The sequence below is a fragment of the Spinacia oleracea genome, chromosome 6 (genome assembly GCF_020520425.1).
Source record: "Spinacia oleracea cultivar Varoflay chromosome 6, BTI_SOV_V1, whole genome shotgun sequence".
NCBI lineage: Eukaryota > Viridiplantae > Streptophyta > Magnoliopsida > Caryophyllales > Amaranthaceae > Spinacia > Spinacia oleracea.
In genome coordinates, this window is record NC_079492.1 from 147,903,037 (window position 1) to 147,925,655 (window position 22,619).

The window sequence follows — 22,619 nt, forward strand, 5'->3', positions numbered from 1 at the left end:
CGAAAGAAGTAACTGTTCTTATTTACATGACACAATGGGGTTTTAGACACTATTCACACAAACACCTTTGACTTCCTTTTGTGGTTTATATACAAGAAAAAACATAGTCGTGTAGGGTCTTATTAGATTCGTATCAGTAAATATTATTTAAATATCAACTTTTTATAATTTTTTCCGACACACAATTAGATATATTAATATTTGAAATCGTGCATTGGCAAACGTGCCTAAATAATTGTGTCATTTAAAAAAGAACGGAGAAAGTATAAAGAAAGAAACAATAAGACAAATTGGGAGTTTAGCTTAGCTCTAAATAAATAAGGGCACTCTTTCTTTAGACTGAAAAACAACATAACCTCTCAATCTCTCACAAAAACTATAGTGTATACTACTCTTTTATAAAAGAGCAGCATACAATGGCTTCGATGATGACAATGGAAGCATGGCTTGCTCATCTGGTAAGAATATATATACTTCATATATTATTTCATAATTATGCTAATAATATAATTTAAACTTGTTATATACCAACTAAAATATTTGATATGCTCACTTCAAGATCAATTGCATCTAATTGCTTCCATGTTTCTTCTCTGATTGTATCTTGGAATTGAATTTATAGCTGCTAATAAATTACGGAGTAGCGAGTATGTACACGGTTCATACTCGCTACTCTGTAATTTATTAGCATCTTATGAAAACTAGGGGTGAGCATGGGTCGGGTATCCGAACCAATAGCATTATCGGATTGGGTAACTGATAACTAATAATGCAAGAATTGATATCCATTAACCAAACCGTTAAGTTCGTATGTACTTCGAGTACCCAAACCAATAGCATTATCGGACCGGGTGACCGATAACCAATAATGCAAAAATTGATATCCATTAACCGAGTCGTTACGTTCGGGTACCTGTACTTCAGATACCCAAACCAATAGCATTATCGGATCTGATAACAGATAACCAATAATGCAAAAATTGATATCCATTAACCGAACCGTTAAGTTCGGGTACTTGTATTTCGGGTACCCAAACCTTCGGATCGGATATCGGGTACCCGTTATGATATCCAATTAAAAAAAATAGACTTTATACTCCATCTGTATTTTAAAAGAGATATACTTTCCTTAAACGTCCGTATTTTAAAAAGAGATACACTTTTTATTTTTGTCATGTTTGGGTCTCCACTTCCAATTTATTAATATTTCTCACTTTCTTGTGGTTCCCACACTTACTTACATCATCTTTTTACTACCCATTGCCCCAATTTCATTTTATTTTAATAAATTCAACTCACTCTCATAAAACTATGTGTCAATCAAAGTATCTTTCTTTACAATACGGAGGGAGTAACTAGATTAGCACATGATTTTGACTATAATACTAATGAAATTAAAATTTACTAAAATTATACATTGATTATCAACATTTAGGATATTGAGCTCTCGGGAAAAAAGATTTAAATTGAGAAAAAATTAAAAAATGGCTCATCGGATCGTTATCGGGTACCTGTTATTTATAAACGATATACTATCCAATACCTGAATTTCGGACCGGGTACCCGAAATGATAACCATATCAATTCGGGTTCCCAAATTTTCGGATCGGATACCGGTTCAGATTTCGGATATTTGATTTTCGGATAGTTTTGCTCAGCCCTAATGGAAATAGGTGCTCTTTGAGCTCCACAAACACCAAAATATGAAAACACAAAAAGTAGTTTTCAATTTCCAAAATCTAACATGATTATTATAGGTCTAACAGTTATTTTGTTCATATTCAATCTAAATCATATTATTTTCAAAACCCAAAAACTAAAAACTGGCCGTAATACCGAACGATCCCGTACAGTATTTGATACTCTTTTTAATAAAAATAAAATAATCACAATATTTGATTGAAGTTGGAGTTTTGTTAATTGTGGGGGCATTTCATGATATATATTGGTTTTGATGCAGGAAATGGATCAAATTCCTATAGCTAGTTTAATCGACAATAACTCATCATATCAACAATATCACCAAAGTGAAACAATGGAAGCTTTTTTGGATGAAGAACTTGCTGCTACACTTGGGGAAGACTTCCCCTACTCTGATAATTTTGATTGCAATCTCATCGAACAATATTTATCAACTCCTCTTATATCCGATTGCACCGACAACAACATTATCAATGATGGCGATAATAACAATGTTGAAGAGAGCAAACCATCTAAGACAAAGGGAGCGGTGAAAAAGGAAGCGGTGAAAAAGAGAGCGGCATCTAAGAAGAAGGAAGCGGTGACAAAGGAAGCGGTGAGTGGAGATACGAAAAGGAAACGGCAGCCAAGCCAAGTGCAAGATCACATTTTGGCTGAGAGGAAGCGTCGGGAGTTACTCAGTCACTTGTTCATTTCCCTTTCAGCAATTGTTCCCGGACTAAAAAAGGTACTACCGTCTCTTTTTTCTTTTTAAAAAAAAAATTATGTTTGTTATTTTGCAAGCGTATTAACGATTAATTAATGTGAATTGAGATTCTTATATTTTATTTAAATAAGGCAAATTACGTTTATTTATAATGTTTTATTTTTATCAAAATTCTGATATTGGGAAAAGGAGAAAAGTTTAATGTCCCAATGAAAAAGTGTGAGAGATTAAATGACCAATTGGTTAAAATATCATTGATACAAATTTTGATAGAATATTAAAGCATTTATGTGATAATATAAAAGGAAATGTAAAGAACATTTTAGAACATCCAAAAAAGGAAAACGTAAAAAACAAAAAGAAACGGAGGGAGTATCATTTCTCTCAATTAAGTACTTGACCATAGACCCACATATATTCATCATTCCTAAAAAAAAAATTAAAAAAATTCAAACCCCACCCGTTTATTTAACACATTTAATACTAACTATATTAAAAAAAGTACTCTACTATCAACTACTTCCTCCGTCTTTTAATACTCGCAACGTTTGTTAGTTTCACGCATGCCAATGCACAACTTTGATCATTTATATCTTAAATTCTCTTTATGCAAAAATTATAAAAAGTTGATATTTTGAAAGTAAACATTGAGACGAATCTAACAAGATCCCACATGACTATGTTTTATCTTATACAAAAAACACTACGAATAGTCAAAGTAGATTATATGAATAGTGGCAAAAGTCCAAACGTTGCGAGTATTAAAAGACGGAGGAAGTATTAAATATAGGTGTGAGCCAACCCGACACGACACAACAAAAGCCCGGCCCGACATGAGCACGAAATTGTGGGGCGGAACCAAACCACATTTTTTTGGAAAAAGCATGACAAGACATGACACGACTCAACCCGTCACAAAAAGCACGTTAAATTTAGTAGCATTAGGCTTAGGCACGACGGTACGGTCCGATCCGGCCCGAGCCGGCAGCTCGTGGGCATGGCCCTATTTTGAACTTTTCAACCCTGCCGGAACGACATGATGCATAATGGGCCTGGTGTGTGCCCGACCCAACAGCCCGTGGGCCTGGGCCTTATTTGAAAATTTTAGCTCGACCCGACCCAATGCATAATGAGCCTGGTGTAGGCCCGACCTGTTTAGGCCCGAAGCCTGCCCCACCCCACACCCATCTTTATCAACTACCACCTAATAAATTAATAAGTCAATTAAACTATTTAAAAACTTTGTGCCGGTTAAAGCAGAGCGAGTATTAAGAGACGGAGGAATTATTAATTATTCTAGTTTATAAGCTGCCTTTTTTTAGATGTATTTGACCAATATGCTAAATGTTGTAATGATATTTATACAGATCGACAAAACATCGGTATTAGGAGAGGCAATCAAACATATGAAGCAACTTCAAGAGAAAGTAAAGGTACTTGAACAAGTAGCTGCAAAGAGAACTGTGGGGTCCGTAGTTGTTGTGAAAAGATCTAAAGTCATAATGGTCGACGACAATGGCAGTAGTGATAATAATGGTAATGTATCTTCTTCGACTGTGGATGACTCTTGTACAAGCGCCACTAGTGGAAGAAGCGCCAATGGTGGTGGTGGTGGTGGTGACGGCGGCGGCGGCGATGATAATGTTTCTTCGTTACCTGAAATTGAAGTTAAGATATGTGGCAACACCATGCTTTTAAGAGTTTATTGTGAACAACAGAAAGGGATATTGACCAAGTTATTTGCAGAGGTGGACAACCATGATTTGAGGATTACTAATTCTAGTGTTGTACCATTTGAGGATTTTGCACTCGACATTACTATTGTTGCACAGGTAATTCCCTCTTCCAAATTGATTTAGGCACCGTTTTATTGGATTTATGACCGAACTTATACTAAAAAAATATATTTTTGTATGAAAACGTATGAAAAAAACTTATTTTTGTTGAACTTATATGATATGAATTTACCTGAACTTATTTAATCTGAAATAAGTCCAAATAACTCGAATAGAACAGAGCCCTAAACATCTTTTATTTTCAAACTTTTTTAAAACAAAATAGCAATTTTGCCTGTGCAATGCACGATACCATTATATAAAGTGTTTGAAAAACTTAAACCGTTCGATATAAAACTTTTAGGTTAGGTATCACAAAAGAATTTTTGTTTATGGTACCACAAATATTTGATTGGTGTAAATAGAACCATCTTATGTTCACTACTCTTTCTTTACATTAAGGTACGGTTATTTTAAAAATTACGTCAAACAAATTTTGGGGAAACAATCAACGAAAATGGTATTTTCTGAGGGATAACGTAACATACTATGTACAATATAATTTCTCTAAAATAGCAAAGAAAAATAATTAACAATTAAAATAATCAAAACAAATTAGAAAATTTGAGATTATACCATAAGAATAAAAAGGAACATATACAAAGTAAAGACATACGAAGTATTACCTTTGAAAAATGTATGATAAATTGGTAATGTAGTTTGGTGTGTGAATGATATAACAAATAATGGTTGTTAGTCAAGTTTAATTAAAACGGGGCATGCATGGAAGATGAGGGGTTTATGGTTTATTGCTAAAATATGTATAGTTTTCTTGGACTCTTATTAATTTTATAAGTTAAGAATTTAAAAAGACTATTAAGTAATAACGTATGAGTACTAATATAAATTATTACTAGGTTAGTTCCCGTGCGATGCACGACTTTAACCAAAAAATATGACGAAAATTGCTTATTACCACTTATAAGAATAATTTTTAGAACCCCTACAATTATATTATCATTAAATACTTGTGAGAATTAAAATTAAATAGTACTCTTAAGTTTAGATTAAGATTGTGTTTAATTTTCAGTCCTAGCCACCCCTTGTACTCATCTTCAGGGAATTCCAACATAAATTACTTAGAATCCTTGACAAATTAAATAGTACTCGTGAGTTTAGGTTTTCCTTGACAATTTGTACATGGCATCCTTGCAATTAACTAAAGTACTTCATTTCTTTGAAAATTTTGTCATAATATTGCCGCATTTGTTACTCTTGGCGTTGTTGCTGCCATCATCTTCCTCATCTCATATTTATAGACTCCACACAACAACAACAATAACAAAAATATATCAAAACTACGGATCTGGTAGAATAAATCAAATCAGGGGAAAAGACAAAAAATGAATAAAAATCCATTAAAATACAGTTACTTATAGCCCTCAAATATTGAAATTTAATTGAAGCATTATAAATTATAAAACATATAAATTTGATACACAACTAAAGTAGATTAACAGAAAATGGATTCAAGATGAGAAATTACCGGATCCAATGACAATTAAAATAAAATCCAACAGAAAAGTGGATAAAAAGAAATTTAAAAAATTCTTGATTACCGATTATCCCCCAAATCTCGCCAAAAATCATGATTCCAAAAAAAATTAACTCCATGTTTTTTATGGTTGTCTTCATCATATTCATAAGACATTACCTGTAAAAATTAATATCACAACAATTTTCATTTAATTAGTACCAACAAACACATCTACCAAAATAAAGATGGAATTGAAGAATAGAAGGAAGACTCATTATACATTTTTTTTTTGGATATTAGATTTTGAATTACAGAGCAAATGTAGGAGGAAGGAGAATAGGAAAGAAATAGACCGAATAAAAAAAGTGTATGAGCAAATGTAAATCTAGTACTCTACCACAATGAAGTCAAATACTCGAGCTTTTCCAATGAAAGAGAGAAGTTCATTGGATAGCATACTGTACTCAACATTATTGGGAAGGGAGTACTTATTAATTACTATGTACGGAGTTGTATGCAATTGGAAAGCTCAAAACTTCCTCGAACTGCAAAGGAAGGAAAAAATGATGTCAGTAATATTTTAGGCGGGAAAAGTTTTAATGAGCAATTGACATGTGTCCAGCCATGACATCAGCGGTTATTATTTTAGTAATAGTTATAGATTGTTATTGGCATGAAACATTAATTGATTAATCACAATTTATGTTAGCTCATTGATTAATAATTATACATTATACCTATATTTTTATGATGAGCGTCTTTTGAGTTATTTATGTTTTTTTTTATATACATGAATGTCTTTTGAGTTTTCTCTTGTTTTAATACAAGTTTTAACATAAAGTATTGAATTAACATTAAATAGGTCAAACAAAAAAGGAAAAGAAAAGGAAAATAATGTAGAAGGCCGGTAACACATGTCAGTGATGTAACTATGATTTGAGTTTTTATAGACTAGGTATAGATTTTTGTTACATTCTACTCTTTCAAAGGGAATAAAAATAATCATTTCCCCTTTTTTTTCAATTTTGCAGATGGAAATTGGTTTCAACAACAAAGTGAAAGATTTTGTTAGAGGTCTTCGGAATGCCCTTCGGTTTAACGAGCTACCAACGCCATGAATCGAGTGAAGATGAACATTGCTCATAGCTTGCACCTTCTTTTAGCTAATTAACTAGTTTTTGGGCCCAGGCGATGCCCCGGGTTACTACATTAATAACATTCACTTTTAGTTATATGTGTTTTGTTTTCAATAATAACATGAAACATGTAATAGCTTAGTGGTAAAAAGCTTTATTGTTTAAACTCTAGCAAACTATATTTGATTTTATTTTTAATGTATATGCAGATTACATGGAGCGAACTACTCATAAGCAGAGCGCCACGTGTCACGTATACTTTCTCATAGACGCCTTTTAATAGTATAGTATAGATTAGAGGATCGAGTGAAGATTTTGTGCTAGCTTGAAATTAAATAGGCTCATTACCCAACTAATTTTTTTTACTGAATATTAAGCTAGTAAAAGCTTAATTGGCAACGCGCTTCGTTTTCTTTTTTGGATGTTCTTGTTTTGCCTTCTACAGATCGAGTTTTCAATTATATAAATACTTTTGCATACGTATTGTTTTAAAATTAAAACATAGTTAATGTTTCTTCAATTGGGTGTTATTTAAACTTTAAAAAACTTAGATTTTATTGGGGTATTAACAACGAAAGACGATAGATTAAAGTTGAGAAAAAAATGAAGGAAGCTAATTAGAAAAAAAAAAAAAAAAACTGAAAGTTGGAGTTGAAGATTTTTTTTTAATGTTAGCACCCGGTTTATCCTTATGGCTAATCCGAATTTGGGACGAGTTTTGGGTGGATAGGTTACAGTCTCCTCCTAATTGTTGTTGCGGGAGATCGAACACGGGCACTCCATATCAAAATCAGGCTCAATCACGACTGAACCAACAAACAAGGAGAAGTTGAAGATACGAAGCGGTGTGAAATGGCAGGAAGTTGGAGTTGGACTAGCAAAATCGTGTTTTATAGGTTGAGTAGCCCAAGAAATTTGGAGTATTGGAAAACTAGTTAAAACTACACTTGTATTTGATTAGCCCAAGAAATTTAGAGTATTGGACAACACAATTATTTGTATCGCAAGTGTGGAATGTCATGTGACGTGTCAGGAATCAAATTAGGAAACTAGAGATTTCCTAACATAAATATAATATTGTTAAATTTAAAAAAATGGGAGGATATCTTTAGTAATCTACTTTAATTATGAGTAGTTTTTGAAAAATATTGTCCAATGTGCCTTGGTTGAACACCTAATTTGCAATTTTGCACAACTTAATAACTATAATCACATTATGCAGACCAAACATTATGATGATGATGAATCTCAATCACATTTTTGGATAAATGATAAAGTGATTCTAAAGGTTGGTAACCCTTTTAATATTGAATTTTAATTGGTTACAAATGCATTGAAACTTTACATATAACATTTTCTCTCTCCAATTAATTATGCTTATATATTATTTTATGTTATATGTATGTTAGGGGTTGCCAACCCTTAGGGTCAACCAAACATTTTCCCACATTTTTCAATCACCTAACAAATATCACCAATCAAATGATAGACTCTAAATTAGTAGGAGCATCCCCCGGTACCCTAGATGGTGGAACTCCCTAGATGTTCAATTCCACTGCATTCTCTAGAATACAAACTTTTATATAAGGCGGTCTTATAAGAAAGATCACCTTGTTGTCATATAAGCTAAGCAATGAAAGCAATTAGTTAAACACGGGAACTAATTAGTTAAGCACTGAAACTATTTAGTTAAACACTAGAACTAGTTAGTTAAATACTAAAACTAATTAGTTAAACAATGAAATCAATTAGTTAAGTAATCAAAGTGGTCTTTCCTGTAAGGCGGTCTTACACAAAAGTTACCGTCTCTAGAAAAAATACCAGAGTGGATGTCAACCAACTTAGTTGGTAAAATGTTGATGGATGATACCCAAAACCTGAGATCGAATCCCGTCTACATCATGTGTTGCCTTGCCCTTTGTAACTCTCTTTACACCAAAAAAAAAAAATATTACTGAGTACTTCATACGCTGTATTAGATTTGATAAATAGATCGTGTTGGTTTCGCATTCGTATATTTTTGTTTTTCGAATTTCGTATAAATAGTCCCTTTTTCTTTGGGGTTTGGAATTTGAATTCCCGAGCACGAAAAACCTGGCCCGACCCGAGCACGAAAAAACCCGGCCCGACCCAAGCACGAAAAAACCTGACCCTGACCGAGCACGAAGTTGTGACCGGGCTTGGACCTTAATTTTTGGAAAAGCACGACAAGACACGGTACGACTCGACCCGGCACGAAATCCCGTGGGCTCGGGCCGGGCCTTGGTTTGAACTTTCTGCCCCCTCACGGCCCAATACAACATGGACCCGACCCGGCTAGGCCCACAGCCCATGGGCTCGGCCCGAAGCCCAGGCTGGCCCAGCCCACAACCATTTTTAGGTCAGACTAGGCTAACCAAATTTGCCCACAGGTTCACAATGTTAGGCAAATGCTATGAGTCTAGGAGGCTAGGATAATGGAAATTCTGGCCACATTGGTCCAGGTCTCACTATTCTCCATTATCTCCAAAGATTTTGACATTAAATATGTTTAATCTTCAATCCTGTGTACTTTACCTGCATCATTTTATTACATCAAGTACTTTAGTAGTATGAATAAGATCTAATTAGTTCTCCAGGTTAATTAATATTACACCAAAAAGTTTCAAGATTAACATGAAAGACGGCTCTAAAATTCATCTTAATGGCGGCTCAAATCTTTGACGCGATTTTTGGAAAAGAAGAAGAGCTTGAATAAATTCAACAAAAATGAATACAAAGGATAAGAAAGATTAGATAACTCATTTCAGAGCAATTTCCTAATGGAAGAAATTAATGCAGGTTTCTGGGGTTACAGGGACCAGAGAAGCACTAGAGTGCAGTAGTGCATGAGTGCCTAACTGGTATATTCCTTCCAATTCAGGAAAAACTGAAAATTGGAAATTGAAAAGTAGAATTTCATTTACCTAAACAATAATGTCTGCTTCAAAGCCAATAATAATTAGTATTCCTACTTTTTCTAAGCAATATATGATGGTTAAATTTCAAATCTAGTGTACAAAACCGCCATTAAGGGTCCATTTGGTTTGACTAAACACATTTTCCAGTGAAAACTGATTTTGCACGGAAAATATTTTTCAAAGGAAAACACAATTCCAAACTAGTTTTCCTTTGTTTTTGCTCCTTACAAGAAAATCATAGAGAAAAGAAAAATGGGAGTGGAAGGGTGAGGATTGATGGAAAGAGAGAAGAGGGAGGTAAGGAGGGAAAGTGGTTTCCTGTTTCTTTCAAATGGAAAATGTTTTCCATCTTTGATAGTGTTATTTTACATCATTAGAAAATTATTTTCCACCTCTTGCCAAAACAAACAACGTAAAATGAATGAAAAGGATTTTCCATGCAAACATTTTACACCAAACCAAACACTTCCTTACTTTAACTATCTTCCTGGATTTCAAGGAAAGAAAAATGGTAATAAGAGCATCTCCAATGGTTGTAGCTAGAGACTAGCATGAAATTTATAAAAGTTCAAACTAATAGCTAGACCATTAGAGTGAAAACAATAAATTAGCTTAGCCAAGCAAATTAACTTAAAAAGCTTAGCTCCTGAAAGTTGTCAGATAATTAATGACAAGTGGACCAATTTAAATAAAGCTAGTTGCTACTTGCTAGCCATTGGAGAACAAATAAGCTAGAAAATGAAATAGCTTGAAATCTTATGTGGTATAACAAGCTAATTGTCAATTTAGCTTGCCATTGGAGTTGGTCTAAAATGTGAAAGGAGGACGGCCAAGGAATCAAGACTCAAGAGTTGGTTTTGTTAACATCTTCTCTGATACATGGAAAGTCTGAAGTCTAAGACGGATGCTGGGTCAAAAGCATTCAACTGTTAACAACAAATCAATTTAAACTCATGTAGATAATTTACTACTTTTATAATTGAATGTCAAAAGTTCATGATCTTACCAACCTCTAAAGGGAAGCCTTGTTTGCTTTGGCAGTCTATAAATACTGCAGTTCTTTTCAAAGGATCTTCATTCACCAAGTAACAGACATATTATCTTCTCCTGATCTTACTCTCATTTTACCTTCTCTGTGTAATCTCCTCAAAATGGCTATCTCATTGCAGAATCTACTTCACCTTTCAATCTGTTTGCTTCTCCTGAGAAGTGTAGCTAATGCTCAAAACTGCAGCGACTGTATTGTCCACTCACGTGCATCATATTATCCAAACTCTGACGAAAATGGAACAGACCGTGAGTTACTATATGCAAAAATATTATGCTGTCATTCTAATAATAATGTTATGCAGAAACTAAGAAACATATATTTTGTATATTTATGATCACATTGTAGCATACTGAGTTAAGATATGGAAAATGAATTGAATTGACTGTATCATTGAAATGCAATGCAGATGGAGCTTGTGGGTTCGGGACATTTGGAGCAACAGTTAACAGAGGAGATGTATCAACTGCATCAGATCTCTACCGTAATGGAGTAGGTTGTGGTGCTTGCTATCAGGTAAGTAACTAAAGCACTAAACTTTTGTGATCTGTTATTTACCAACTCTCTTTTATGAACTGTTTGTTAATTCATGCATTTTCTGTTTTTATAGGTAAAATGTACCAACAGTAACTATTGCTCAGACAACGGGGTTACAGTGGTTATAACAGACCAAGGCTCTGGTGATAACACTGATTTCATTCTCAGTGAGCATGCTTTTAGCAAGATGGCTCAAACAACAGATGCAGCTGCATCTTTGAGATCCCTTGGTGTAGTGGACATTGAGTATCAACGGTATGTTACTATTCATTATATCATATCTAATGCAATTGACATGGAAAACGCATCCTGCAATTATTCAGGCAAAAAAACAGCTTGCAAAAGCTCTTTCTAAACATTTCATATGGAAAACCAAAGAATTTCAATTTACTCTTTGCAATCACCTGTCAAGTTAAAAGTGAGATATTCCCCAATATATAACTATAAACTAATACAACCTTTCTGTTAAAAACAGGGTTTCATGCAGCTATCCAGGCCAAAACATAACAATCAAGATTGACGAGAGCAGCAGCTATCCTAGTTACCTTGCTTTTGCTATTTATTACCAACAAGGAGAAAAGGACATCACCGCTGTGCAACTATGCGAGGTTTTTATGATCCACTGACAATTTTTTACCTATAGCATATTTTACTATTTCATTCTCTAATCAATTACTACGTATCTAGTTAAAAAAAATTCAAAAACTTTAGAAATACAGAGTACAGCTTTATAAGAAAAGAAATTAACATGCAATTTGATGTGTGCAGACACAAAGCTTTACCTGCAAGTTACTGCAACGAGACCATGGAGCTGTGTGGACAAGTACTCCTCCACCAAGTGGACCGTTGTCTATAAGAATGTTGTTCAGTGACGGCGATGAAGCAGATGATACTTGGGTTGTTCCTGTCAACAACATACCTCAAGATTGGCAGAGAGGAGCCATATATGACTCGGGTGTACAAGTGAACTAAAAACAAAAGTCCCCCGCATTGATTATTCGACCAGCTTAGAAATGAAAATATGCTCTACTTTATCTCTTTAATGATGTATTTATCAGATTCAAGATTCAACCTTAGCCTAGGAATATAATCAATCATTACATTCATATGAATATTGAATAATAAAGTTTATGTTTCAAGTTACTTTTCTTATGATAATACTAAGGCCCCTTTTTAGTTCAACTCCTCCATAGTGGAGATTTATGATCATGTCCAATTTTTTTATTATTGTCTTAAATACATCAGAACTAGAATCACTCCAATACATATATAGAGGCTCCCACCCATGCCAAGTAAAGAAGGTCACATGTCAGACTTTCCCCAACCATAAGAAAGAGATCGTTCCAATTGACCTTTATGCCAAAATGCTGGTCTATCTGCTACTTCACCATATTAAGTTTAATGAGCTATTTTTGATTAAGTTTATTACAATAAAAGCTAAAAGAATAGTGAATTTTTTGCCTTCACCTACAAAATTGCCAACTCAAATATTCCTAAGCTGAAAAAGAAACACTATAAACACACATCTGTCATCAGTTTCCTTGATTGAACTCATACTGCGATATCCTTCCTAAAACCCTATAAAACTCGAAAGACAGGTAAAATTTTGAACCTAATTTTCCAATATTACCATTCATGAATATGTGCTAGGTAAAAGCAGATGTAAGCCCAAGTGACATGGAAGTCGGCCCTAACTCGAAAGGGCTTGTTTGGTTCACTTGTTTCAAAGTTCACATTTGTCAGAAATATTCATATTGGACAAGGATACTTTGCACTAGTATTAATCATCAGATTTCAAAAAAGCTTAGATTAAATCAAATTAGTCAAGTAAAGATCAAATTAGACGAAGTAAATTCAGGTGAACCAAGCATATCCAAAGTCAACATTTGAAGCAAGCAAGAAAAGAATGAAAGAAGTAACACCATGCAACACAGAATAACATAATAAATCTATTATCAATTAATAAAGAAGAAGTAATTTAACAAATTATTATCTATAAATAAAGCAGAAGTAACGAAATATGAACGCATAGGACTTTGAAACACATAATGGCTTTAGATTAAGATCAAGTTGTCATTTCCTTCAGAAAAAAAGATCAGGCTATCCTTATAACCATATCCTGAAATCTTAGCTAACTATCCCAAGATGTAATGGATAAAAGAATGAAGAAAACAGCAAAATCGTTTCTTTTACACATTTTGAGGGCTCTCACCATAACTACTACAAAGTAATACTTTGAAGAAACAAGTTCTTAGTAACCAATATTGTGAGGAGAAACGGTTAGCACAAAGAACCAAAATAACAAGGCTTCAACCAATATTCTTTAAATTTGCTTTAGCACAAAAGTACCTGTCTGGCTGTCCCAACCGACTACTTCTTCTCAAATTTAGGACTTCTCTTCAATGCCTCTATCGGCTCTATGCCATCACGGCCTCTGCACTCCTTGATTCCAACACTAGTGTTACGAGTTACATTGCCGTGCTAATCCCTGACAGTTTCACTTGAGAACTCATTTGTCTTGACATTGACTCAATCATAATTCTTCTATGAAGGGAGCCATCTTTTCGAGAGTAGTCTGGTTCACCCACACCAAAGCAGGCCTTGCTATACCCTGCTTCTTTGTAGAGACCTTTCTCCTTCATAAGTTCCCTCACTTTGTCAACATCCTCCCATCGCCCTTGTGAAGCATATATGTTTGACAATAACAAATAAGCCCCAATATCTTCAGGTTCCTTCTCAATTAGCGACTTTCCAACAAACTCCCCAAGCTGCATATTTGAATGCGTATGACAAGCTGAAAGTAGGGCTCCCCATAAAGCAGATCCTCCTTTTATACTTATATCCTTTACTAGCTCTTTTGTATCTTTCAGCAAACCAGCCCTTCCAAGAAGATCAACCATACAACCATAGTGCTCAACCTTTGGTTCAATCTTGTAAACTCTACGCATGGTATCAAAATACCACCAACCATCCAAAACCTTACCTGAATGGGAACATGCTGCTAAAACACATACAAAAGTTGCATCATTAGGTATTTGTCCACTTTTCTCCAGTTCCTGAAACATTTCAAGGGCTTTGTCTACAAGACCATGTGAACCATACCCCATGATCATAGAGTTCCATGACACAACACTCTTCTCGAGCATTTTATCAAAGACATTTTTAGCCTTATCCATGTCTCCACACTTTGCATACATTGTCAAAAGAGCTGTAGAAAGCAAAACATCAGGTTTAATCCTCCTATTGTTTTCTATATAATGATGAACCCATTTACCAAGATCTAGCTTACATAAATAGCCACATGCTGTTAGAACACTTACAAGAGTAGCCTTATTAGGTTGATTATCTCCTTGTATCATTCTATCAAACAATGATAAACACTCATCATACTCCTTAATCCTTACATAAAGGGCTAACATGGTATTCCAGGAAACCACATTACGGTTAGGCATACGCTTAAAACAGTCACGAGCAGCCAAGATATCCCCCTTTCTAGCACAACCATCAATCAAGCAATTCCAAGAAACAATATCTCTCTGAGGCATTACCCCAAAAATCTCCACTGCAGCCTCCATATTCCCAACCCCAACATACCCTGCAAGCATTGAGTTCCAAGTAAAGATATCTCTTTCAGGCATTTCATCAAACAGATTGCGTGCAAGACCTACCTGCCCATTCTTTATATACCCATCAACCATCGTATTCCAAGTCACCAAATCACACTCAGAACTTTCATCAAACACCTTCTCTGCATCCCCTATTCTTTGGAAAATTGAGTACATACGAATCAATAAGTTCCTAACATACAAATCCAATCCAAACCCACGTTTCAAAACACGGCAATGCGCCTTTTCCCCCTCTAGAATCAACCCAAGATCAACACAAACCCTAATTATCAGGGGATAAGTGTAATGGTTAGACACAATACACCCACCAATCATATAATCATAATAAAACGCAAGACCACTTTCTGGGTCACCCTGATTCAGAAAACCTCTAATAATGGTATTACACATAAAAGCATCAGCTTCTTCGAGCTTTCCGAGAAACGAAACAGCTTGGTGTAACGCATGAGGAAGAGAACAAAGCTTCTTGATAGCGCGGCTCGCGGCGAGGGAGTGATCAAACAGGCCTAAGATGATGAGCTGAGCTTGAACTTGACGGAATTGTGCAAGATTAGAACATGCGTCTACTTTCTGGAGAATTGGGTGGTTTAGGTTTAATGCGTTCTTCTCTCTTACATCAAAATTGAAATTGGGGGAAGACTCAAAATTGAGATCGGACCAGAGTTTTAGCGGGGATATGGAAGGATGTATATGGGATTTGAAGCGTTTTTGGAGAGAGAAGAAGGTGAAGGAAGCTACTGGTTTGAAGAGGTTTTTTCCAACGATCATTTTACCATCTTCCTATGGTTTGGCGGGAACATACGGAAGTTATTTAAGCTTTGTGGAGTTTGGGAAAACTTAAAATTTTTACACGGCGTTTTGACACAACACGACCCGACACGAGTACGAGGCCCGTTGAACGAAACGTGGGCCAACACGATCCGGCCTGCTCAAATCTCCTTGTATTTTTAAACAAGAAAAACATAAAATTTATACAAAAATTGTTTGTACAACACGACCCGACACGAGCATAACTGCACAAGGCTCGTTGAACGAAACGTAGGCCAACCAGATCCGACCGTGTCGTACTCTAGTGTGGATAAAGTTTAGGGCATGTCTTTGGAGAAGTAGTGGTTAAATGCGCTCTTAATCTAAGGTGGTCACTTGACCAACATAAGTTGGTGGAGTTGGTGGGGAACTCACCTTGTGACTTGGAGGTCACAAGTTCGAGCCCCATCATCTGCGAAACGCTTGGGAGTGGCTCAAGCGATGACCTGCGGAGCTGGGATGGTTAACCTATGCTAGGTGCTGGTTCAGTTAGGGTCTCTTCTTCTTACCTATTAAAAAAAAAATCTAAGGTGGTCACTATTCTATAACTACGAAATATTTGTCTACTTTTGTGCCACCCTTGACCCAAAATCTTGGGCCCACCACTACAATATATTAAAAAAATAAAAATAAATTAGTGGTCTATAAAAAGAGTACACATTGTATGAAACAAAGGCATTCATCCATCATCCAATTCCCCAAACACATATCCTTATTAAATTAAGATGACTATGATGATGAGGAAGAGTAGTTTAACAATCCGTGGACTATGGACCATGGTGCACATAGAGCATGGTGCACCATGTGCATCAAAAGAACACATGTGCATAAACAAAAGAACATGATACTACGGCAAAATAACATGCAATATCATGTTTTACTTTTTTATTATAAAAAATCACGATTTATTAAAAAAAATATATATATATATATATATATGTCCATGTTCTTTTTACGTAACCAGATGTTCTTTTAATTATATACTAATGTTCTTAAGGTGCACCATGCTCTATGTGCACCATGGTCCACCTTCTAAATTGCGGTAGTTTAACAACAGCTATTTTAATGTTAACATTCGGCATGCTCCTCCTCTGTCATATCAATACTATCCAAGCAGCACGAGTAGACACAGATTTTGCCGCGGAAACAGCACAACTCACCAAGCAGCAGACTCTCCTGCAGGCTTCCACTTCTGTAATGGCTCAAGCGAATCAACTCCCATGAGCACCACTGTGTTTAATTTGTTTGCAAATGTGTGTTTGATTTATTTATTTATTAATTAATTAATTAATTTCCTCCGTGTCTAAATGTTCTTCTCATTTCTTTTTAAGGTGTACCCAAAATGATACTCCCCCTGTCCCTTAATACTCGACTTGTTTTGACCGGACACGCTTGCCAATGCACAACTTTAACCACCCATTTCTTTAAGTACATATTATAAAAACTTATAAAATATTAATATTTTGAAAATATATATTAAGAGAATCCAACCATATATTATATACTAACATTTATTTTCATATACTAGAAATAAAATAGGGTCAAAGTGAATTATGTGAATAGTGTAAAAAGTCAAAATAGGTCGAGTATTAAGGGACGAAGAGAATATTCTCATTTCTTTTCTTTCTTTTTAAAAATTCTCTTTGTAATCGGAGTATGTGCTTAAAACCTTGTAATTTTATTTGTTCATCAATAAAAGACAATGTATCTTATTAATTAAATAGGTTGACATTTTTATTCCTTAGATTTTATTGGCTCACAATTCACAAACCTTGCAACTATTTTATTTTCTTGTGAAATTTTTTTAAAAAAACAACATTTTCCAATAAAAGCACAACAATGATGGCCAATTTTGTAATAATATCCTCCTATTGTTAATAACTGCTTCAAATTTATTTATTTATTTATTTTAAAAACTATCACTACAAGAAATGGTACTATTAATGACGGGAAATCCCGTCGTGAAAGGCCTATAATCGTTGATTAACGACGGGATTTCATGTCGCGAACCCGTCATAAAAGGAGGCCGTCGTTAATAGAAATCCCGTCGTAAATTTGTCGTAAACCCGTCGTAAAAGACATTTGCGACGGTTATTCCCGTCATTGTTTGGTTGTTAGCCCCGTCGCAAAAGGCTTTTGCGACGGAATTTTTGACCCGTCGTAATTAGGTTGTCGTTAAAGATACAAATTCTTGTAGTGTATAATCTAAGTGTGTGTCGAGAATTCTCAATATGATAGTTGCTTTTTAGGTTGTTTTTATTTATTTAAATTATAATTATTTATTTTATGTATTTTAGACTTTTAGATATAAAAATTCATATAGTTAGATAAAAAAAAAGGTGCTCGCTTTTATCATTTGTTACTTGCTCATATAGTTTTAGCTTATGTATATGCTCCTTTATCTTTTCTCATGCGAAGTATGTAATAAAATATATACAAAGGTGTTTGGGCTCCCAATTGATTCTCAATTGGGCCACTAAGTCCAAAGCCCAATGGCTCTAAACAACAACATCAAACCTACCAATGGCTATTCAGCCATCCATTAAGGCCCAAGGCCCAATAACAATAAGTGACCTATGGGCATTTATTATGCAAACACTATAAATAGGCCGCCAAGGCTCACACCTCAAGGTACGTCCAATTTATCGCCTTAAGACTACTCTTCTAGAGAACTTCTCTCTAGAATCCGAGCATCATTCTTACTTAGGCATCGGAGGGGCTTTCCTCGGAAACACCCCCGAGGCCAGTGACTTTGCTCTTGTGCAGGTGAATTCGGACTCCACTCATTCAAACAAGCAAGATCTTCAACACATACAAAAGGGCCTTCATTCGAAGCCCATTGTTTCCATCTTTACAACACCGGAACAAAAGGGTATCTAATTAACCTTTTTTTACAAATGGGCTAATCTAGTTAATCAAGTTTACATGATGTGTTGATAGAGAAGTTGAAAGGTTAATTGCTACGGAGTAATAAATTGATCGACTGTTGGATGAAAAAAGATGTTATACCACATAAATATTAAAATTTACTTAAGGATCGGGTAAGATTTTTATTTTAAAAAGAAAACAATGATAAAGTGACAAGTGGCATGTACTGTTTTAAAATATTAACTAGTGAGTGGCCCGAGCGTTGCTTCGGGTTTTGGTTTTAACGGGCCGGGGTTTACTTTTATAATAATGTGCCCATTTTTAAAAGATTGTATTTTACATTTTAATTGTAAAAGATAATATGTGTCATAGCTAGCTAAGATGGTAGGAAGTGAAACTTTAATCCATGTAGTCTAGTGTTCGATCCTTGCTACATGCTTTTTTGGTTGTCAATAACATACCATGATTCTTATTAGTGGTGACGTGGCGTAATAAGGAGGATTATACGTGACACATATTCATTTTTATAAACGTCTTTTAATATATTAGTATAGATATAGCATAAATGTAAATGATTTGAAAATGTATGGATAGCCGGACAAGGGTAAATAGTTTGTTGGGCAAATAATGTTTTGTGGAATTAGTCTTCACTTTCTCCTCTCTTATTTTGTTGGGCAACATATTCTATTTGTTACTAGGAATCGGAACCTGAACTGCAGCATGTTTCGATTTTAATTCGGGATATTCTGATTCTTTCCTCATCCATCCACCTTGTCTCAACTCTCAACCCACATGTAGTTATAATCTTACCGATTTAAAGATTCAATACTCATTAAATTGCTCTAAATTAATTTCCTAATTTCAATTCAATGATGCAATGCCACCAAGTTGGATTATGAGATAAAATACCGACTTTAGTACTTTAACATGACTTTCAACAATAGAAGAGAGAGAATTGAAACTCAGGTGTTGGTTGTTAATAAAAACAATATCAAAATTGGAACTTGTCAAATGTCAACGAAATTCTATAATTAAGTGGGATTAAGATAACTAGATCGTGATTAGCACTTCTATATAAATAATCTTACACTACCTTTCCCTTTCTGTGGTGTAACGTGATGTCCATGAATGCACAAACATGCCGGCAAATTGCCAACTAAAACTCCGGCGAACTATCTTGCGAAAGATAATCTCTATTCTGTACGTAATACTCTACCTGTTCCTAAATGTTATTCTCATTTCTCTTTAGCACACTTGTCAATGCAAACAAGACCTCACATGAATATGTTTTTTCTTATACATTGAACATAATTCAAAAGATTCTCTTCCGTTGTGAATAGTACTAAGATTCCAAATGGGAGGAACATAAAAGAATATAGGAGTACATATATATACCTAGACTAATGAGGTCTTTCCTTAGTAGTTATGACCGAATTTCTGTGTACGATAAGTTTTAGGGTCAAATCTCACTCCCAGATTTGTAATTTGAAATTCCCTTGCGACTCATCCGTATTAAATAAACAAACAAGGATATACCTAGAAGCAGCCGGGCTAGGCCTTGTTTGGTTAACATAAGAATTTAATTCTCGTAAAATGTTGTAATATATGAGAAGTACTTCCCTTATATTATACGAAGTACAACATGCTTAATAATCATTAAGTATAGATTGGGAAGAAAACCTTTTATTTTTAATTTGATGCATAGTAAACAACAAAAGGAAATCAATGACGCCGTTAACTTTGCTGTTAAAAAGTGGTAAAATGAATTTTATTTTATTTTTCTAGTTGGTATAATAAAATTTTGAGATTTTTAGATGGTAAAATACAACTTCGAATTTTTGTTGGTGGATAAACACACAATTCCCTATATTTAATTAATTATAATTATTAAACTTCCGGGCAGCAAAATAAAATATAAGCAAATTTGTCAAATAGTACATTTATAACCTAAATTTTGCGAGAAAGGACCTTGTATAATTTCTTTTGTGAAATCACACCTTAATGTAAATCTTTTTTGCGAAAGACAACCTAAGGGATGTTTCTGACATTGACTGGGCTTTTTTCGCCCATTGACTTGCACATGAATTGAACAACACATGTTGCTTCATTTTGCTAGGTTTCCAACAGAACGCATTGTTAAAGTGATGTTATTTTGGTAATGCTCAATTTTGATATATTGTGTCGTGGTTAAGGGAAGTTGTTTCGTTTTCACTAAACATGCTCGTTTTCACAAGTTAACATGTAAAATTAAGCCACATGTGTTGCTTACGTTTAAGTCAACGGCCGAAAAAGCCCAGTCGATGCCAGGAACTTCTCTTTAGTGGTCTTTCACAATAAAAATTACATTAAGATGTGATTTTACAAAAAAAATTATATAAAGTTCTTTCTCGCAAAATTTAGGTTATAAAAGGTTCTTTTTGACAATTTTTTTTTTTTTTTAAAAAAAGCATCACGCAATGAACTATCATCCCCCCTTCCCCTCTATATAAAGGATACAAATTGTAAGAAGCAAAGGCATTCCTTCATTCATCTTCCAATTCATAAACACGTGCACATTCTAATATTTCCACATATAACTCGGCCTGACCCGATCCGACCCGACCCGACCCGACCCACTTTCGTTCCCACTCGATCTAAATTATCACCATTATATTATATCCCTCTATGGCGGCGGCGACGACGATGAAGACGACTGGTTATATAGCAACAATATTAATGTTGCTAACAATCGGCATCCTCCTCCTTCAAGCAGCTTTGACGGTAAATACTAATGTAACGTCACTTAACGTCCAGAAAAACCTCAATAAGGCCTCTGATGCCTTGTCAACTTCTATGACAAGACTTTCGTCTGGAACGATTAACGGTTGATTAAAATACCTCATTCTTCTACCAATTGTCGGTTGGTTCAGTGATGATTGAGGCTGAACTTGGTAGGGATGACCACATGTGGAAGAATGTGGTGTATTTTGGTATTTTTTTGTATTAAAATTAAAATTTAAAATTTAAAAAACTATATAAGAGGTAGTATTTAAGAGGTAGTCTATTTCTTGATGTTTTTGGTAGCTAACTCTTGTTAAGAGGTGGTGATGAGGTGTATAAGGAGAGAGATTAAGAGGGGGCAAATTAAGAGTTAGTCTACAAAGTATAATAGAAGCTAGGGTTTACTAATGGGATTATGTAAGGTTGAATGAGTAATAGAAAGACAAGGAGTAGAACAACGAAAATTACATGCTACTTTGTCGGCTACTTAAAATTTCAATGTTTATTTTATATTTTAATAAAACATTAAATAATCCCCCCTAAAATTTTAATTGAAATTAACTTTTAATATTTCAAGTGAATATGATTTTTCTTATATGGGAAACAATATATAAGATTCTCTTCAATTCTGAATAGTGTCAAAATTCTAAATTGGAACAAGGGAAACTAAACATGTATGGAGTACTCCCTCCGTTTCTTTTTGTTGTATCCGTTTCCATTTTAAGCATTTCATATTGTTGTATCTATTTAGAATCTATTCTATTTTTGGACATACATTTTATCCTAAAATACCCTTATATTTCTATCTAATTACCAAAATACCTAAAGATTCTACCCATATTCCCACCTAATTTTCCCCACCCATAATATTTAATTCTTTTCCCTTCCCCATATACCCACTCTCTCACCTCCAGTGGCGGCACCAGTAAGGGTTCAATGGGTTCAACTGAACCCTTACTGGACCGGACAACTTATGTTAAATAAAAATAAACACAACAATAAACCAAAAATTATCTGAGTGCCTCAGTGGTTGTGCTTCATCCCTCTAACCTAGTGGTCCTGGGGTCGATTCCCATCAATTACACATTTATTTATTTTCCCTTTCCTCCCTCTTTTAAATGGTTTCTTTCTTTCATTTATTCTTTTCACTTTCCTCCTCTTTTAAACAGTTTCTTTTCC

At 34.6% G+C, this 22,619-nt stretch overlaps 3 protein-coding genes across 3 annotated transcripts; 2 read left to right on the top strand and 1 right to left on the bottom strand.

Moving 5' to 3' along the window:
• Window positions 1-328: 328 nt before the first annotated feature.
• LOC110781372 (transcription factor bHLH18-like) lies at window positions 329-7,110 on the top strand. Its single transcript, XM_021985572.2, has 4 exons — window positions 329-458; window positions 1,961-2,428; window positions 3,775-4,239; window positions 6,751-7,110. The coding sequence occupies exons 1-4, from the start codon at window positions 417-419 to the stop codon at window positions 6,835-6,837; spliced, it is 1,062 nt and encodes a 353-aa protein (XP_021841264.1). The 5' UTR covers window positions 329-416; the 3' UTR covers window positions 6,838-7,110.
• Window positions 7,111-10,945: 3,835 nt separating this feature from the next.
• On the top strand, window positions 10,946-12,561 carry LOC110781566 (expansin-like B1). The gene is made up of 5 exons (XM_021985704.2): window positions 10,946-11,090; window positions 11,252-11,358; window positions 11,453-11,634; window positions 11,855-11,987; window positions 12,148-12,561. Exons 1-5 carry the CDS (start codon window positions 10,946-10,948, stop codon window positions 12,349-12,351), a joined length of 771 nt encoding a protein of 256 aa, XP_021841396.1. The 3' UTR covers window positions 12,352-12,561.
• A 966-nt stretch (window positions 12,562-13,527) lies between these two features.
• Window positions 13,528-15,828, bottom strand: LOC110781555 (pentatricopeptide repeat-containing protein At1g08070, chloroplastic-like). Its single transcript, XM_021985698.2, has one exon. It carries the CDS (start codon window positions 15,771-15,773, stop codon window positions 13,848-13,850), a length of 1,926 nt encoding a protein of 641 aa, XP_021841390.2. The 5' UTR covers window positions 15,774-15,828; the 3' UTR covers window positions 13,528-13,847.
• Window positions 15,829-22,619: the final 6,791 nt, after the last annotated feature.

Excerpts from the sequence above, each read along its gene's own strand:
- LOC110781372 (XM_021985572.2), top strand. The coding sequence starts at position 417 with ATGGCTTCGATGATGACAATGGAAGCATGGCTTGCTCATCTG. Across the intron at positions 2,429-3,774 it reads TTGTTCCCGGACTAAAAAAG|ATCGACAAAACATCGGTATT; the intron begins GTACTACCGTCT and ends ATATTTATACAG. Across the intron at positions 4,240-6,750 it reads ACATTACTATTGTTGCACAG|ATGGAAATTGGTTTCAACAA; the intron begins GTAATTCCCTCT and ends TCAATTTTGCAG.
- LOC110781566 (XM_021985704.2), top strand. The coding sequence starts at position 10,946 with ATGGCTATCTCATTGCAGAATCTACTTCACCTTTCAATCTGTTTGCTT. Across the intron at positions 11,091-11,251 it reads TGACGAAAATGGAACAGACC|ATGGAGCTTGTGGGTTCGGG; the intron begins GTGAGTTACTAT and ends AATGCAATGCAG. Across the intron at positions 11,988-12,147 it reads CCGCTGTGCAACTATGCGAG|ACACAAAGCTTTACCTGCAA; the intron begins GTTTTTATGATC and ends TGATGTGTGCAG.
- LOC110781555 (XM_021985698.2), bottom strand. The coding sequence starts at position 15,773 with ATGATCGTTGGAAAAAACCTCTTCAAACCAGTAGCTTCCTTCACCTTC.